This window comes from Bidens hawaiensis, unplaced genomic scaffold (assembly GCF_021521415.1).
Source record: "Bidens hawaiensis isolate Kalapana, Puna unplaced genomic scaffold, B.hawaiensis_p1.1 tig00020036_1, whole genome shotgun sequence".
In the NCBI taxonomy this organism is placed as follows: domain Eukaryota; kingdom Viridiplantae; phylum Streptophyta; class Magnoliopsida; order Asterales; family Asteraceae; genus Bidens; species Bidens hawaiensis.
This window is the reverse complement of record NW_027493048.1, coordinates 303,597-324,289: the sequence shown is the minus strand read 5'-3', so window position 1 is coordinate 324,289 and position 20,693 is coordinate 303,597. Positions and strand designations below refer to the sequence as shown.

The 20,693-nt window shown below is 34.1% G+C and overlaps 1 protein-coding gene across 1 annotated transcript; it reads right to left on the bottom strand.

The window, feature by feature from the left end:
• Positions 1-2,566: 2,566 nt before the first annotated feature.
• Positions 2,567-3,496, bottom strand: LOC143559768 (uncharacterized). The gene has a single exon (XM_077048242.1). It carries the CDS (start codon positions 3,494-3,496, stop codon positions 2,567-2,569), a length of 930 nt encoding a protein of 309 aa, XP_076904357.1.
• Between the last annotated feature and the right edge of the window lie 17,197 nt (positions 3,497-20,693).

Here is a 20,693-nt window from a genome sequence, read left to right as displayed (position 1 = left end):
GGCGGGAGCCATTCGACTCTCCCAACGGAATTCGGTGTGGTCACACTACGTCGCCATGGTGGCCCCCATGCATGTCTTCCGGTTGTAGTCGGTTTTTTGTTGAATAATGGCAAGGCCCAATTGGTGTGTTTGTAAGAGTTGGTGGTTGGTGTGGTTGCGGGTTTAGGTTTTGCCTTCGGTTTCGATTTAGTGTTGGTAGTGGTGGAAGAGGGTTGTTTTGGTGTCGGTTTGGGGTTTGGTTTGTGGTGCCGATAGGTCCTTTTTTTGGTTTTTGATGGGTGAATTTGGTGTAGGAAGGGTTTTGGAGCAAATGGTCTCGATGGTGGTGTAGGAGGTGGTAGTGGCAGTTCATGGCGTAATAGTGGTGTGCAAGCAATTACTGGTGGTTGAGTCTCTAAACCTAATTGTCGGTTAAGAAGCATGACTTGTTGTTGGTTCTTCTCGAGAATGGTCCACAAGTTTTCGAGCAAGGACGTGATGTGAGAGTCCATGGTGAAGGTGAGTAAGCCAATGCAAGCACCAAATGATAGTAACCGATTCGAGATGGTTAATCTACCTAGCCTTTTGTAGTAGGCAAACACTCCAAATAATTAGATGAGAAAGATAGAGACACTCTTTTGGAGCACCATTTTCAATATTTCATTCATGCTAAAAACAAATACAAAGTAACTATAAATAGCCAAACAAACCACTTACCCACTACTTGCTAATATGACTCTAAATAAACTAACCACTATGAATATTAAACTACCCACTACTAACTCATAGACCAATTACTAATTTACTTAAATAAAGTATTAAGCAAATACTAATAATTATGTTAATACATGCACATGCACGTATCAATACTCCCACCCTCAAAAATGTCCTTGTCCTCAAGGACGATACCAATATGCTTGTTCCGTGGCGGGCGCCATTCGACTCTCCCAACTGAATTCGGTGCAATCTCAATACGTCGCCATGGTGGCCTCCATGCATGTCTTACGGTTGTATACGGTTCTTTGTTGAATAATGGAAGGCCCAATTATTGTGTTTGTAAGAGTTGGTGGTTTGTGTTGTTGCGGGTTTAGGTTTAGCCTTCGGTTTCGGTTTTGTTTTGGTAGTGGTGGAAGAGGGTTGTTTTGGTGTCAGTTTGGGATTTGGTTTGTGGTGCCGTTAAGTCCTTTTTTGGATTTTGATGGGTGAATTTGGTGTAGGAAAGGTTTTGGAGCAAACGGTTTCGATGGTGGTGTAGGAGGTGGTAGTGGCGGTTCATGGCGTAATAGTGGTGTGCGAGCTATTAGTGGTGGTGGAGGCTCTAAACCTAATTGGCTGTTAAGAAGCATGACTTGTTGTTGGTTCTTCTCGAGAATGGTCCACAAGTTGTCAAGCAAGGACGTGATGTGAGAGTCCATGGTGGAAGGTGAGTAAGCCAATGAAAGCACCAAATGATAGTAACCTATTCGAGATGGTTAATCTCCCTAGCCTTTCGTAGTAGGCAAACACTCCCAAGAATTAGATGAGAAAGATAGAGACACTCTTTTGGAGCTGCATTTTCAATATTTCATTCATGCTAAAAACAAATACAAAGTAACTATAAATAACCATACAAACCACTTACCCACTACTTGCTAATATGACTCTAAATAAACTAACCATTATGAATATTAAACTACCCACTACTAGCTTACCAATTACTAATTAACTTAAATAAAGTAATACACAAATACTAATAGTTATATTAATACATGCACATGCACGTATCACACGACTTTCAATAGGTGAAATCTTTAGATTTGTAGTGTTTTCTTTTCACAATATTCTATTACTAGTACTAAGAATATTAGAAGTTTAATTACAAGAAAGTTTATCGGTTGTGTAACATTGTTAACAAGAAATTACTGGTAGAAATACAAATAGATTGAAACGTTGCATGATTTGAGCTTGCTTGACTGCTAGTTTTCAACAAATATTTCAAGATGTGTATAGTTTTGTAAATGGGCTTCATGTTAGCAATAGATTTGAAAATTGAGCTGGAATGGCAGGATTCTGGACCATATACATGTTATACTTATACGGGCTTCGTGTGATCAACTGTTTAACACATGGGCTAGATTCATGTGGACAATTTGGTTGGAACATTTTGTTGTTAGGTAATTAAATAATCAATATAATCTATTTGTAATTTAGTTCTTTTAGATTTGTTTTGTTCTTAGAGATGATTTTGTTCTAGTTTTGAACCACTCATATTGAAAAGATTCGCTGCGTATCTATTTGTTGAAGTACGTTGAGCTTTATTTTTCGAACAATATTTGTTAAACGTGGATTTTTAACCTTTTTATTAAATTAAAATTCACTAAAAGTCATATGTTTTGACCCGCTACCCATCTTGCTTGAACCTTCTCTACCCAAAGCACTTAGACCCCGAAAAGTTGAGCCGGCCCTATAACGTATAAGAAAAGTGCATTATCAAGAGAACTCAAACTTCATTCATTAATCAACACTCTTGTGATAAGATAATACATGAACACTTTACTGGATATTGGAAGAAAAGGAAAGCAATACATGTAGCTTAATTTTACAAAATTTATGGTAAATATTCATCAACAACAGGTGCATTCGGTACGCGACTATATTCCAAACTTCCTGATTTCGACATGTCATTCTTACACTGAAAATAGAATCCGCTATATGCCATGAACTGAAATATGCTCACTACCCCGCTCAACAACATTTGAATAAGCCCGACAACAATCGGCATTGCAGGCGATACTTTAGATCCAATAATAACAATAACCAGCGCTACAATAATAAGGAAAATGTTCAGAAGAAACCCATGTACCCTGTTGCCTTTCACAAGCTCTCCAGCTTTTCCAAGTGCTGAATACCCATAAATATCCTCAACCACCGAAACAACGACAGCCAGACACCAAACGACTGATAAATAAATATAGAGTGTGACGAAGATAATAGCGATTAAGATCAAGACTGTGATCAAGATTGTACGATGGTCGTAAAGTACAAGTGATGGAACCAAGAAAGGGAAAAGGAAGAAAACTATGTAACCAAGTGCAAGAAGTTGTACACACAATAAAGTAACAAATGGTCTAGTCCATGTTTTTGATACCTTTAAGATAAGTTCCTTTAGAGACAAGTCATAACCATTGTAATAGCATGATGCAATAATAATAACCGTGGTTTGGGCAAAAACTATGATGAAGAAGAAGAGAACCATATAAGCCGCTTCGATTCCTAAGAAAATGCCCGTATCATCACGAATGGCGACTAAGAGTTCAGTGAACTCTGGTGTACCGGGACGTGCAGAGGCTAAGGAGAAAAGCTTGAGCATGAGATCAATGAGAACAGGATTGGCTGAAAGAATGAATAAGATGTAAGATATGGAGTAAAGTATAAGGTAGACAGTGGCTGTGATGGCCATAAGTTTTCCATTTTGTGTGAAGATTTTAAATGGTGCTTTCAGGAGTTCAACAAAACCAGAAAGTTTGCTCATTTTCATTGCAATTTGCAAACTCTAATATTTGGTATGATGATAACAAATACTTATGATATATATATATTGAAGAATATGCAAGATTTTCAGTAAGTAATCTTATAACTCCCAAAGATTATTCTACCTTGACTCATTATGGAAATCAACTGGAAGTTGCGTTATAAATAAGTCCAAAAGACTTTTTTGATCTAAGAATTGGTCCAACTTGCAAAGGTAGTGTTTATGCATTTTATGCAGTCCAAAAACATTTAATATACAAGACCCAAATGACACGACTTTTATTTTTGACTCAGTTCATCTTTTTTTTTTATAATCTAAATCGATACGTTATCCTATCATTTTTTTATTTTATTTAATTGTTTATAATCTATCTTTCATTGAAAAGTCAAAGATCATGTTTTTTTTAATATTTTAATTATTTTCTTATTTTATTTTAATTTTTTTAATCGATCATTGTTAGATAATTACAAATATAGGGTTAAGTTAAAATAAAAGTATGAATTTTGTAAGAAGGATAAGAACTAATATATACCATTAATTTTGAATTTGAAGGGTTGAGTTTATTTTAGAAAAATATTTTAGGAAAACATAATTGTTGACTCTTTCTTCCCACATGCAAGACTAATGTCAATTCCCCCATCGTTTTAAAGCTTTAATAACTTTTTTATACAACATGTTTTTTTTTTAAAATCACTTTAATAACGAGCGTTTTTTATCTTTATTATGAATACAATATTGTTATATAAAAACTAAAAAAAGTTAATAGGCTTTATTTTCCAAAACAATACATCGAGAAATTATTTCATTGATCATACTTTTAAAAACACAACTGTGGCTTTGTAGTATATTGTGCTTTTCCCAAAAACCCAATTTGTTCTATGTACACAAAAATAAAATAATGAATTTAATAATGCAAAAATGCATTTGTGCACACAAAATAACTAATAGTTATGTTATTTAAATAAGGGAAAAGAACAAGAAGTTCATGTAAAACCCACCTAAAAGGTTAAAAACACAATTGTGTTTTATGAGGTTAACAAATTTGAAATCTAAAACACAACACACTGTAATAGTGATCTTCCGATCAGTAAGGTACGTTCCGACATCCCCCAGTTCAGTTTATGTTCGAACCTACCATTTGAAGCTGTGGCTATAGTGGTATGTATGGTGGTGACTAGACGGGTGCCCGCGTGATGCAGCGGGAAACACATATCTTTGTAATTATGTAACAAGTTTATGAGTGTTCGTTGTTCGATTTGAAACCAAAAAAACGTTTAAACCGATCATTGGTTTGATTTCACCATTGATTTTTTCATTAACTTTTGGCCGGTCGTTTACAATTTTCAAAGGTTCGTTTCGGTTTTCGATGACAAAAACCGGTTCCCAACGGTTTGACCCACGGTTTAATTTAAAAACCATCAAAACCAAACCAGATCGCAAATGCCTTTACGTAAAATGTTATTTTTTTAAATTTAAAAAACTATAACAATATGGTAGTCAAATTAAAGAGAAAAACATGCTCGTTTTTATGGTGTAATTTTTTTAAAAAATATTAGCGCATGAAAAAGTTATTAATGTTTAAAAATCACGAGGGAAGTTGAGTTAAAAATGAAAATAAAAGTCACAAAAGAGTGAAAGATCAAGGATCATAGTTATAACAAATTTTAAAATTTACAAAAGTTAAGTAAAGTGAAGGGGCTAATGTTGTAACTATTATTAAGTAACTGTATTTAACTTTTGTAGTTGACAAGTTTGCCCATGTCCTAAATGTATTAAAGGTTGTACCATGTGTTGAATAATTTGTAAATCCCTTAAATCCAAGGTGTCTTAATTTGCCCTTATTTGGTGTATTATATATAGTATAGATAGGGTGGCCACCAGTGACAAAGGGAACTCGTTTTTCCGCGACCACATCTGAAATGATTTCGGCAGCCACGGTGCGGCACTGGGGTGGCGTTGGGTGGCGAACTGGTTGTGGTGGCAGTGGGTGTGGAATGGTGGTTGTTTTTGAGATCCAGGAGTTTTGAAATTAATTTAGACTTGATGCTTTTGGCGCCATTGGGCATTATTGGGGTTTCGTTGCCCCTGCACACCGCAGAGAGTGCTTTTGAGGAGGCGCTGAAAGGGGGAAGGGTCTTTGGAACGCCAAGCGCTAATGGTAATATTGGTGGGCCCTCTCTCTCCATCTCTCACACACACATGCATATATATATATATATATATAGAGAGAGAGAGAGAGAGAGAGAGAAAATGGTTCAAATAAAAAGAAAGAATTTCCTAAAACTGGTAAGAATCAATAGATTTTTAACATGTGGCATTACAACATATGGTGAAAGAATAAATCTAGAAAACTATGTTGGCTATAATGGTAAAAGAGTAATTCTAGGAAACTATGACGGTTTTTGATAATTTCATTAATTAACATGATCCAATGGCTATGATTTATTCCTAGTTTTCCTAGGAAACTACTTGTTTTTAGGATAACCCTCCCATATATATATATATATATATATATATATATATATATATATATATATATATATATATATATATATAGAGAGAGAGAGAGAGAAGGGATATTTTGAGAACTTGACGAGTTGTAAGAACTTTAAGAACTTAATTTTGAACCACACGTTTAATTAAATGATATGAAATATGTGGCGGAGATTAAATTTAATTAAAAATGAATCAGGGGAGATAATTAGTATTTTTGATAATTACACAAATTTAAATGTTAGTTACACATATATAATAAGTCGATTCGGTGTGTAAAAAAATACTGTAATTTTTTGTACATTACTTACACTTACGTATTACACATGTGTAAAAAGATTTAAAAAAAATTGTTACGTTGAGTTCTTACGAGTTCTTAAAACTCAAAGCGGTTCTCAAAAGAAATCAATCCTACACACACACACACACACACACATATATGGGCGCCCTTGGGGCATTAAACCGTAGCGGGGCGTTATTGGTTGGGCTTCGATGCCCCTCGATGCTTACGTGGCGCTGACGGTACACTGTGAAGGGGCTTCGATACCCCTCACCATAGAGGATAGTCTTAGGAGATAGGTTGGGTGAAGATGCTGGTGGGTGTAAAGTGGGTTTTTAAAATTTAATTAATAAACTAAAATACTACTTTTCTTAGCCTTCTTACAAAAGTGATAGTTCTTATTTCAACCTAAATCTAACTACAATCCAATATATATATGTATAAGGTCGAAAATAATGCCTTAATGTACGATAGGTACGCGAGACGCTAAAAGACAAAAAACAAAGGCAAAATACATAAACGCTCAAAAACGCTCAGCCGAAAACCTAAAACGCTAAGCCGAAACCTCAAACGCTCAAAAACAGGTTTCGTGAAAAAAGATAAAAAATTGATCGATTAACAATTCAAATCTGTTTTTTCGGTGAATCGATGATTAATTGGGTATGTATTGATGTTTCCGAGATGTTTAGATGTGATTTAATGGATCGATTTCGCGAATATAGGTATTCACGTACCTACTTTACGTTAAGATATTATTGTATTATATCTTTTCTCTCTCTCTCTATATATATATATATCTATACTATATTAAAATATATATAGGAAGGATATAATGGTAATTTATCAAAAAAACTCTTAAAATTAAGGGGTACAATATATAGATTTATGCATCTTGTACAAGTCTTTTTAGCACTTGAAAGGTTGAAATCCTGAAACCCCTAAATTGAAAACACACGGTCAGGCCAATATTCAAATTTCAAAACCTAAATATCACACATACATACATACAACGCGAGAGAACTAACAGAACCCTATCGCACACAAGCTTCAAACAGTTTCAGATTTACACCTCAAATCGATGAATGAGAGTAGAAATATATCAGATTGGGTTAGATTCTAGAAAGGGTGAAGAATCGTCCTGAAGGTATGTTTTTAAATATTTTTAGGTTTGGTAATGATGATAATCGACTAAGACTTATCTATACCCATGTTTTGAAAGTGTTTAAAGGGAATGATTGAAGCTGCTGGGTCAGATCAAAGACAACCATCACCGGTATGTGTCGTTTTCAACCTTTGATTTTCTCAATAGTTTCATACTTCTTGGATGTTCTGAGCTTCAAGTAGTTATTTTGTCTTGTTAACTTGATTTTCATACTGTAACAATGTTCTAAAGTTCCATTCATGGTTTTTATCATTTAATGGATGATTAAATTGTATTTATTGTTTCTATAGGGTGCAGAATGATCAAATGTTTTGCTCCATTTTCACCTATCGCAGTGCAGGTACATTTACTGTAACGATACGCTATAGTTCAGTTAGTGTATTCAATGATTGTATTTATTTGTGGTTCCATATATGAGTTGTTGTGAGCAAACCGTCACAGTTTGGTGTGCTTCCATTGATGAGTTGGGTATTATTTTAAATGGGACGATCTTACCTTGGCTCGGATAAGGCTCGGCTTGTTAACAAAGTAGCCATTTTCGAGCGAGTTGTGAGATTTTTGAACAACTCTGCAATTGTCCTACTCTCTAGGGCTGTTGATTAATTTGGTTTAATAATACATAAATTTACAAGTTAGTGCTAAAAATTTTACTCCTTAATTATTCTGGCGTGCAGCGTGCTCAAGTTTCTTTATCCACTTTATGAATTGTCCAAAGTTGTAGCTAAAAGATAATAAATGCGGTTAGTTGAAATCTTTTATTTTAATGCGTCAATTCTAATGATTATATATATTTTTAATTACGTATTTTATTATTTGATTGTAGGATGTAGGCGTTGTTCTTTAGTAAATGGCTCAAGAGTCAAGTTGAGAGGTAGTTTTTGGATTGGGAAGACAACCAGTTGCTTTGACAACATTTAGAAAAAGATTAAGCAGGTATCTATTTACCAAATAATTTGTGAATCTTTATTATTATTATTATTATTATTATTATTATTATTATTATTATTATTATTATTATTATTATTGTGTAATCTAAATTGTAAATCTTGCTTCAAAATCCCGAGGCATAAATGATGCCATTGATAAATCAGTTACTTGACTTGGCCATTTGCCATAAAACATCCCAAATCATATTATTAATAAAATTATCTAATTGTCTAATAATGTTTTTGTAATCATATTTTAAACACTTATTATAAAATTTTTATAAAAAAATATAGAACACTGGATATAAACGATTTGGGCCATCTCAACTCAACATGCTTTCTATCAGATACAAAATTCAAAACTTTTACCTGAACCCTTTGTGACCCATCACCCGAGCTGTCTGTTTAGCATCTCTAATAATATTTAATAATTTGTATTGAATTATAGGTACCCTTAAAGTTGTTAGATCAGACTCCAAAGTTGTTGCTATGCATACTTCAGGACTTGCATTGTCAATTGCTCTAGAAAAGGTTCATTTCTTAATTATTATTATTATTTTTTTATAACTAAACCGATAAACATCTATGTTACCATATTACCCGTTGGGATTTAATTTACTTTACACGAAATGGGTCCGTTAGGTGGTTTGGGTAACAGGCCAAATGGATTAGGGTCAAAAGACCATCAGTTGCACATGTCGAAACGACTTGAGGCGATGGTTTTTTGCTTTAACATTGGCTAGAATTAGGAGGGTCGAGCAACGGATGAACCTACTTTGGTCAGAGGCTTATGTTACGTATCAGACTACGGGACTGGGTGGGTCGATGGGTTCAGGTATGTAGCATTTACACTTTATTGAATGTTGTGTTGTTGTGCATCTTGAAACGAGTTCATGTTTGGGTTCTCTATCATTAAAAATAAATGGCACGCGGACCTCTTAATAGTTACATAATGCCAAAAACCGGTCGTAAAAAATGGACCGTTTGATTTAACTGCATTTTAAAACGTGCGTTGTGTCAGGCCCGAAACAGGTAAGGCAATAGAACCATATAAGTTTAGAAAATAATCCAATCACATATGACAACTTTGTAAGTCAAACAACCAGTTAATAAAAAGATCCAAATACAAATGACAATTTCGACTTTGAAAAAGCATGTCAGTTTACCAAAGGATTCAGTTACATATGACACTATTGACTCTGAAAGTCAAGCGATCAGTTTACAAAAGGACACAATTACATATGACAATTTTGACTTTGAAAGTCAAACTAACCCCTTTGATGTGAGGTTGAGCACCTTAAAGAAGGATCAGTTTTCTTGTTCCAATACATGTGTACGCTTGAGCCCTTTGGTATGAAGTTTTCAGGCTCGTACTATGAGTTCTAAAACTAGACCGTTTGATTTAACTGCATATTAAAACTTTTAAATATGTCATATTAAATACATTTGAATTTATTTTAGTTTTTACAATATTAAAAACTGGACCGTTTTATTTTAGTATTTGCACATCAAGAATAAACTTTCTTGTATTCTTATTTTTATATATGATACAATATAATATAATATGTAATATTTCATTATTTTACCATATCTTAGTATATAATTTGGTTATTGTATAACGGTATAAAATATTTTTTTATAAATAGCTCATTTAGGCTCATGTGTTGTCTTGGACTCGAGTTCTTTTAAGTTTGGCTTGATTCGAGTTTTTATCAGCCAGTTTTGAGTGGCTTCTAGCGGCTTGGTTTGTTTACACCCCTACTTTTGGGTCAACACACGTAGACTATTTATTCTTTTTTAAAACAAGTCATCATTTTTGTAGCATGTTGGTTTTTATGTTTCACTTATGTCTCACTCAACTTATGTCTCACTCAACTGTAATATATGTATACATACAGGGATAGCTCAAATTAGAACTATTGTATGCCCGTCAGCCGTTGATATTATATTTGGTTATGGTAAATGATCTGGACCATCTGGTAAAGATTTCAACTTGTTGCTACATTCATATTTTAATATTGCGATTTTATTCAACGGCTTTTGTAAGATTTGTTTTAAAACAATCTGTTTTAAAATATTATATATATATATGTGTGTGTGTGCGCGCGCTATGCTTTTTATTTTATAGTATTTTCTGGTCATTATTAATGTGAGTCAAAATCTGTTTTAATATCATTTCATGTATACAAAATGGCCATTTTAAAAAGGTATTGGTTAGGTTCAGGTCAAAATAAGCCATTTCAAAAGGTTATCGGTTTGGTTGGGGTAAAAAAGGTTGCTTTAAAAAATTCGGTTTAGTTCGGGTCAAAATGGGTCATTTTGAAAAGATATCGGTTTGGTTCGGGTTAAAACATGCCATTTAAAAAGGCATCTGTTTGTTTTGGGTCAAAATGGACAACTTTGAATAGGTATCGTTTTGGTTCAGGTCAAAACATGCTATTTTAAATAGGTAACGGTTTTGTTCAGGTCAAAATAGGCCAATATAAAAAGGTCTCGATTTGGTGCCGGTCAAAACTAGCCATTTTCAAGAAGCTCTACTGTTCAGGTCAAAATAGGCCAATATAAAAAAGTTCTGATTTTGGGACTCAATTTCTTTTCTTTATTGTAGGTCGAAGGGTAAAACAGTAATTTTTCATAGAACTTGATGGACAAAGGCGGTGAACGAGCAAAAGCTTATGAGCCGACGATACGGCTGCACCCTTCGAAAGATCAACTTCCAAATCTTTCTTAATGTTAGTTTCTTGAATTTTTGTATTTTGTTACAAAGATGTTTTAGAGTCTTAGAGGACACTGTTTCTTACAAAGATGTTTTTAGAGGAAATTGTGTTTTAATGTATAAAGTTTTTCTTGTATTTTAAACTAGAAAGATCACCCCGCGTGTTGCAGCGGATTTATGATACAATAACTCGACCAACCAGTTAGTCGACTTTTGAGGAAACGTGCGTTGTGTCAGGCCCGGAACTGGTAAGGCAATAGAACCATATAAGTTTAGAAAATAATCCAATCACATATGACAACTTTGTAAGTCAAACAACCAGTTAATAAAAAGATCCAAATACAAATGACAATTTTGACTTTGAAAAACCATGTCAGTTTACCAAAGGATCCAGTTACATATGACACTATTAACTCTGAAAGTCAAGCGATCAGTTTACAAAAGGACACAATTAATTATGACAATTTTGACTTTGAAAGTCAAACTAACCCCTTTGATGTGAGGTTGAGCACCTTAAAGAAGTATCAGTTTTCTTGTTCCAATACATGTGTACGCTTGAGCCCTTTGGTATGAAGTCTTCAGGCTCGTACTATGAGTTCTAATACCAATGCAAATTACCGTCTCCGTCACTTGTCGGTACACTTTAATAGGTATTAGAACTCATACTATTAATTTTTTATTATAAATTGTCTATAAGTCTATCTAACCTTGGTTCAAAGCTCTTGAGTCAATTTATATTCCTACATGTTATTCGATTCGAACTCAGAGTACTTCCTTAATAATGTACGCATGACCCTTCTGGTAGTAGTCTCAAGTTCCAATACTTGTGTTTCCTCGCCAATTTTCACTACACAATAATATAATTATTTTTCTAAAAAATGACATGTGTATGTGTTTATCTAACTTAGCGCAAAGCTTTTGAGTCTATGCTAAAGTAACCAAAAAGAGATGCAAGAACATATTCTGGTATAGCTTATCACAATCACATCTCTATGTGCTTCATGTATTTATAATATTAAATTGAATTATCTACAAAAGAATTATGTAGGCAATTGACACATCAAAGAACAAATCCAAAAAAAGCAATAGCTTCAATATCGGATATTGATTATTAAAACATTACCGGATAATTAATTAATTAATTACGTGTTCTAATGACGAATTACCTTTCGGTCTCAACGACACACCATCCCATGGAACACCCAGTTATGTAACCAAGAACAGAGGAATAATTTAACCAAACCCTAATTAAGCCAACTCATTGCATATAACACTTAAATTCAACAAGAGCAAAACCCGCTTTCGCGCGGCCTTAATTCTAACAAGTAAAAGATATGTGACAACTTTACTTCCTATCACCTTTCGGTCTTAAGGAAGGTATATTAACTGATTTTATATGATTAGTTACCCAACATATCCCTACGGTGATCAACCCGCAATAAAACCCAAAACACCAAGTAATAGGCTAAACTATGCAAACGATAATCAAAACCGATTCAATTAAAGCAAGCAAGTGGGAATTAAGTAACACATCAAAAATCACAGCCAACATACAACCAAATTATATGATCTAATCAAACTTTACATAATCAGTTTTACAACTTAAACATTACCAATCCGTTTATTATGTCAATTACATGTCAACACTACATCATTCCTAGGTAGAACGAGTTTAGCTCATAATCAAATTTGGACAGCCGTGAACACTTAATAAAAACATCATATTAACCAACATAAACATCATAAAACTCAACCAAGATTCAAGGTCAATCAATAATAAACCAAACCACTAGTTACTTGCAAAACAATTCACTTTGAAAGATCAAAACAACTAGTTAAACAATCTTGAACAATAGAACAAAGTTTATAGAGGTTTACTATGATTATAGGGCTGAGTTTATGGATGTTTTATGACCTATAGCTGCTGTCCACTTCTGACCCGAGCTGCTTCTTCCTTTCCCTTCTGTCCGATCGCAATATGGTGCTGTCCAAATTGTTTTGAGGTGCTCCTTTGTGCTAGCTCACGTCAAATAAATCACAGCCACACAAAACAATTAATGTTTGTGTGGTTACCTTAAAGCAAACACAAACCAAAACCCACTTGCTACTGCCCACGTGAATTATTTACCAAGAAACACAATTGAATGTTGTCTCTTTTAAGGAGACAACAAACAATGTCTAGCCGTCCACTTCAAACAAACAAATTTTGTTCTTCTTCTTCTATTCGATCGGCCTCCAATTGGGTGTTTTCTGTTGCTGCCGATCAGCCTATGGAATGGGTGTTAGGGTTTTTTTTTTTCTTTAGTTATTATTAATAATACATGCATGAAAGGCTTGGACTTTGTAATAATGGGTCGGGCCTTGAAAAGAACTTTAGAAACTTGACACTTAACCCCTTGAACTTCTTTTTTTTTTTCTTTTCTTTCTTTTTCTTTGCATCACCTACACAAATTAACAAGTCTTTGTAATATTTATCATTTAAACCCCGAAAGACTTATAAAAGTAATAATTTATTAATAAAAACATGATAAAAACGTAAGGGAAAGAGGTGTGTTTTGCAACACATCAACCCTTCTGGTAGTAGTCTCAAGTTCCAATACTTGTGTTTCCTCGCCAATTTTCACTACACAATAATATAATTATTTTTCTAAAAAATGACATGTGTATGTGTTTATCTAACTTAGCGCAAAGCTTTTGAGTCTATGCTAAAGTAACCATAAAGAGATGCAAGAACATATTCTAGTATAGCTTATCACAATCACATCTCTATGTGCTTCATGTATTTATAATATTAAATTGAATTATCTACAAAAGAATTATGTAGGCAATTGACACATCAAAGAACAAATCCAAAAAAAGCAATAGCTTCAATATCAAAAAACAAACCATCAATTTAGAAGCAGTGATCGCCTGGGGACAAAGCCTTCTTCATTGCAAGCAAAACAATAAGAGTTGCAAGGTTAACAAAATCGAAACAACAAAGTTCAAATCAATATGGTGAAACACCGTAACAGAGCATCTACACTCACAGCCGCTCTTTCGCAAGGTTAGTAGTGCGGGCGTTGAACAATCATGGCCGTCAATCAGAGCCCTAAACCCTAAGCCATGAGAGCTGCAGGGTTTACCAAATCAAAACAACAAAGTTCAAATCAGGCTGGTAAAATACAATAACGCTCTTTAGCAAGAGCCACCGTTGAACCGCCGCTACCGTCAGTCGAGGCCCCATACCATAGAAAGATAACTTGAATGGAGATAGGGACCGTGAAGAGCATGTCATAGCCAACTCTAGCGTTTATTTGGGCGGTTTTGTTCGCTGCCATGGCACTCGGTCTTTCTCTCCCTATCTATATATATCATAGAGATGAGTAAAGAAAAAAGAAAATAAGCATAGAGGCACGTATCGAACATGCGATCATCCATTCACAAAACATATACTCTGTAAAACACAAACCTCATGTACAACACAAAGAGCACAAAGTACAAACTCTATTGCACAACAAAGTTGCAAATTGTATATATATATATATATATATATATATATATATATAATTGTTTGTATTAATGTTTTTTGATCGCAAATATTTCTATATTATGAGTTTACCCGTTTAAATGCAGCCATAATAATTTCCAGCCCATTAAATAACATATACCCATGAAACCCGTCCACCCGTTCCAACGTATCTACTTATTACTCAGATTGAGCTATGTTCTATTTGCTCGAGTTTGAAAATGTATACCAACTGTTACCGCTGCATCGCGCGGGTATCTACTAGTGTGTGTGTGTATATATATATATATATATATATATGAGATGGTTCAGGCGAGAAGTCTTCTTAGTGCGAGAGGTGAGAGAAGTAATCTATAACCCTTGATTAAGATTGATCTATTGCCTAAATTCAAAATGACAATCTTGTAATATTGGTAACATCTTTTTAATATATTAAATGTCAAAAAGGTATTTTGATATTCTATTATTTCATTCCAAAACATACACATTAATCATATCCTTAATGTAAGGCACCGTTACCGGTTCCTCACTTTAACGTTGGATTTACTCATAAACACAGTTCTAAATATCAGAGTTAACTAAACATTCGCGGAATAATAAACTTGAAACCAATATATTACATATTCATCATTTCTTGTCTTTAACGAACATTCAAATCATTTAAACTTAAAACATTGTCTTTTAAAATATCATAACGTAACACTTCATTGAGATTCCCGTGTCTTCAAATCCATGCCATGTGCTTCCCCTCAAGCAAGTTGCCTCATTCTACTCACTTGCGTGCATACTAAAAGTCAGCTACGTTGAGTGAGTTCTAGTTAATCAGACGACATACAATACATTCACATACTGACATATGCACCCGAGGGTACACACCTTCATATTTACTTACATGCATACATACATTCGTACTTTCGTCCTTTTATTCATACTTACATAATACTTCCATTCGTACATATACGTTTTAAGAGCATTTCTCTCTATTAACTTCGCCGATATTATTAGGGTCGGTTCCCTACATTCTCCGATATTATTAGGGTCGGTTCCCTACATTCGCCGATACTATTAGGGTCGGTTCCCTTCATTCGCCGATACTATTAGGGTCGGTTCCCTACATTCGTACTGCTATAACATACCTGTCCTTTACATACTTTCCTTGACAAGACGTGCAATCTCCGAAGAGCGTTCACATACCATCAACATATCATACATACACTATTCATACATCATATATATTCATACATACATCATTCATACATCATACATATCAATCATACCTTTAACTACCACTTGACGGCACATGCAATATCCCAAGATCGTTCACGCACCGTCAAGTAATCATCATACATAAATCATACAATGCATACACTTACCACCTAAGGTAAGTGTATTAACTACCACATCGAGTATGCACACAACCCCAAAAACATAACAAGGAAGTGGGGCTAGAAACTCACCTCAACGCGGTTGCGTTCACCGTTTACGGTTATTCCCCTTTTTAGCTGTGCACGACTAACTGTATAACAATTACGCATATTCATTACTATCACTATCCATATCGTATTTATAGTCCAATTATAACCCTCAATGAACGGGGGTCCGGGGGAAGCGCCCTGGCAGCGGGGTCTAGGGGCGGCAGCCCCTAGCAGGGTCCGAGGGGCAGAGCCCCTGGCTGGGGTCGAGGTGGTTCTTATCACATTTTTCATTAGAATTTTGAATCATTAATTAATTTGCTACTTAAAAGTTCAAGGGCTTCTTTGTAATTAAATCATTCTTTTTCTAAGTCCATGGACCATTCTGTCATTTTGTCAAACTTTTAATTCGTTACTAGGTTCTTAACGAACTGGCTTATCTTAGCGAACTGGTTCTTATAACGAATTGAACCCTTAACGAATCAGTCCATATAGCGAACCAGTCCAAGTAGCGAATTGGACCTTTTAATTCGTTATTTCTTTTAACGAATGATCAATGCGAATTGGGAGCTAGTTCGTTAACTTATCTTTAGTGAATTAGAACACGAACTAAGTCTAGTTCGTTAGGTTTTCCTTTAACGAATCGCTTGACGAATTGCTTCCAATTCGTTAACTCCACGTTAACGAATTGTTAATGGAAAGTTAACGAATTGCCTATAATTCGTTAACTTTCCATTAACGAATTAGGGTTAGGTCAGAGAATGTCAGAACATTCTTTGACGTCTCTCAACCTCGTATTTACTTTTCCGGCGCCGCCGTTTCGTGATTATATATTACGGGTTTAAGCTCATACAATATCATACTATCATTACCTTAGGTCGGGATCGGTTCTTCTTCTATGTTTCAGCTAGAAAGAGAGACTAGAGAGAGAGCTTAAGTGTGTGTTTTGATGGTGTATGGAATAAGTGTGAAATGAAATTAATGGGTGATTAAAGGTATATATATTTATTGATCATGGGCTTAAGCCCATGGTCTTTCCTCCTTTCCTTCATAACCCATATTCATTTACCTAACACTAACCCGACTTGTAATAACTCATATTTCATTTATTAACCGAAACCCAAAAAATGGGATGTTACACTTAACGCACCAAATATTCTATATATAGGAGCACAATTTTTTGGCTAAAATTAGCACTTATCAAAAATTCCAAATATATATTATTATTAGAGTGTACATATGAACCAAAAAAGTATGGTTTTTATTATTAGTATTATTATTATTATTATTTTTATTTTGTAAGAAATTAATGGAGTCTCACATTTTAAATTTCAGTGATTTAGGAATATGTGTAGAAAAAATTATGTCGCATTATGTTGGAGTAACTAAGAGAATATTTCATTTTATTTTGTTTGTTAGTATTTATTTTATAGTTGTGATTTCATGTGTAAGACTTAATTATCTCTTTCAATCACTTCTACACAACATCCGTTTCAATAGCTACTTTTAAAATAAAATCGATTTATGTGTAGGTACTATCGCTTCTACACATGTTATTTATTTATTACAAAACCTTCTATACATCATTCTTAACTTTAATGATTTAGGGTTAAAATTTATTTTTGTTGTAGATGTCTCGATTTAAAAATACTGTTGTGAAGGAAATTTGGTAGAATGTGTATATGTACGAGCTTAATGATATAGGGTAGTTTTATATGATGTAGGTCATTGAAAGGATATGTAGATTAATATAATTAATTTGTATAGGTTATTATATTTAGTGTAGGTTCTATTGTGACATGTGTAATGTGTCGTGGCGTTTTAAAAAGACAGAATTACAGAAATTGTCCTTTATTTTTGTATCATATTTCACTCAATGTCCTTTATCTTCAAAATTGATGTGTTTTATCCTTTACGTTTCCAAATGTTATACCAATCGTCCTTTAGCCCTAACCCAGTTAGTTTTTAAATCTGATCATGTGTCTTGCACATGAGGGTAACTTAGTCATTTTACCCATTTATTATAAAAAAAATTTAAAAGTAAAAGAATATAAATGAAAAAAAAAATCCCTCTCTCAAACCATTCTTTCTTCTCAATCACCACCACCACCCACCATATTTGTTACTGATTATCTCAACCCCAATTTCAAAATCCCAGCTCACCTTGAAATGGATTATCTCAACCCCATTCAGTTATCGCAAATCATACCTATTCATCTATTCCTTATCATATTTTGCAACAGATTATCTCCCCTTTGAGTTTGTCCACTGCCACCGTAGCATCATCTACAGCAAGACACCAATGCAGCCACCGCCGCATAGCCCACCACCAAAGTTGACCCATCCACCATTTCTCTCTCTCTTTCTCTCCCCGACAACCCCCATTACTCTCGTCACTTTAATTTTATCAGAGGAAGGCAGTCACGACCAATCGAAGTCCATTCACGGTATTCCGGCCAAATAAAAAGCCTAATCGAAGTCCATTCTTCTTATTTTGGCCAAATCGGAACCCTATCGAAACCCATTCACTGTCTTTCGGTCAAATCGAAGATGGAGGAATGCAAAAGAGAAAGGAAGATGGTGAATCTTGGCTCTTCGATTTAATGGCGGTGGAGGTTTGCTGGATGAAGAAAACCATACGGAGAAGGGAATGGGAGGTAGAAATGGTGGTGTTTGCGGAGATGGCGGTTGGAGATCGGATGGTTGTGGTTTTTTGGTGGTGGTGGTGGTGGTGTTCATGGCTGTTGGTGGTGGATGGAAAGGGAGATTAAAGAAACATAGGGAAAGAGATTTTATTTTCAATTATATGTATATATTCTTTTACTTTTAATTTTTTTTTAATAAATGGGTAAAATGACTAAGTTACCCTTATGTGCAAGACACATGATCAGATTTAAAAACTAACTGGGTTAGGGCTAAAGGACGATCGGTGTAACATTTGGAAACGTAAAGGATAAAACACATCAATTTTGAAGATAACATTGAGTGAAATATGATACAAACATAAAGGACAATTTCTGTAATTCTGTCTTTTTAAAATGTAGGTTAGTAGTATAGTCTGTGTAGGTTAATATGAATATTTGTGTATGTTATTAGTACGATATGTGTAGGTTATTAAATATAAATTAATACAAAAAATAAAAATGATTGTGTTATAGGATTTGTTAAAAAAATTGATTCAATAAGAGTATTTTGCTCGATCTCAGAGCCGGCTATGGGGTATGGCGGGGTAGTCGACAGCCACAGGCCCGACACCCCGCTAGGACCGGAATTTTTTTTTTAATTATATTTGGTTTTATGAAAAAAATATATTTATATTCAATGTTTCAACACAATTACATCACCAGTAGTTTGGTCTAGTGGTAAGGGATATGACATCTAACCTAAAGGTTATGGGTTCTAATCTTATTTGAGACATTTTTAAGCTTATTTTTATACAAAATTTTTTACACAACTCAAATCATAATAAACATTTGGAATTAAATTGTTTAAACCCAAAAAAATGTTTCTTTTATTAAAAGCCCAAAAATAATTTCGCCTTTGGCCCAATTTTTTTTTTTGCATTCTCGGAGCCGGGCCTGCTCGATCTAAATGTTTATACGAATTAATAAATAAATATGAATGTAGGATAACGAGAAAACAAAGAATCTTTAGGAGTTTTTTCATTTAGTTAAAAATAAAGATAAAAATGAGCACAATTATATGAGAATTCATATACGAATCAACAAAAAGATGATATTTTTAACATTTAATTAACATTAAATAAATTAATAAAGAAATAAGAGTGAACTATGGTTTTTGTCCATGTGGTTTGTTCAAATATGCGATTTTAGTCCAATAGTTTCAAATTTGAGATTTCATCCTCGTGGTTTCATATCACTTACGATTAAACCCGACCTCAATAACCCCGTTAAGTTTGGTTGTTAAACCCATTAGTGTGCCCCTCACGTGAGGGGTAGTTATGTGCTTTTTCTCCCTAAATAAACACCAACCCTAATTCGCAAGCCCTCCAAACGTGAGGGGTTGGGGTGTATTTGGGGAAAGAAAAAGAACAAAACTGCCCCTCACGTGAGAGACACACTGATGGGTATAACGACCAGACGTAACGACATTAGTGGGGTTGGGTTTAATTGCAAGTGAAATGTAACCACAAGGACGAAAATCGCAAATTTGAAACTATTAGACTGCAACTGCATATTTGGATAAACCATAGGGACAAAAACCGCTGTTTACTCAAGGAATAAAGTTAAAACTTTCAAACTTTTAATACTTACCAACTATAACAATTTAAATCTTTACCATTGTACCCTTGGGTTTAATTAAAAGGAAAAAAAACAAAAGAAAATTTTGATTGGATAGAATGACTTCTCACATTTCTCGCAATAAGATAACTTCTCGCATGAACGAAAGCACACACACATATATATATACACATACGTGTGTGTGTGAAAATGAAACGAACTAACAATCTATAAGTTATGTGTATATGATTATGTTACTTGTGTAGGTTAATATTTTACTGTTAACCTACACGTACATGTTTTAAATAGTAAATATATGAAAGAAAAATATCATTGATAATAACACATGATAAATTTGAGATACTACCTACCAAGATGTATAATAATAATAACAATAATAATTAAGAAAATTTCAGAAATATCTCTTTCTATAGAGAGAGATTCAGAATATATCTTCCCAAAATT

Bases quoted from the DNA above. Each gene is read 5' to 3' on its own strand.
- LOC143559768 (XM_077048242.1), bottom strand. From the start codon at position 3,496: ATGAAAATGAGCAAACTTTCTGGTTTTGTTGAACTCCTGAAAGCACCA.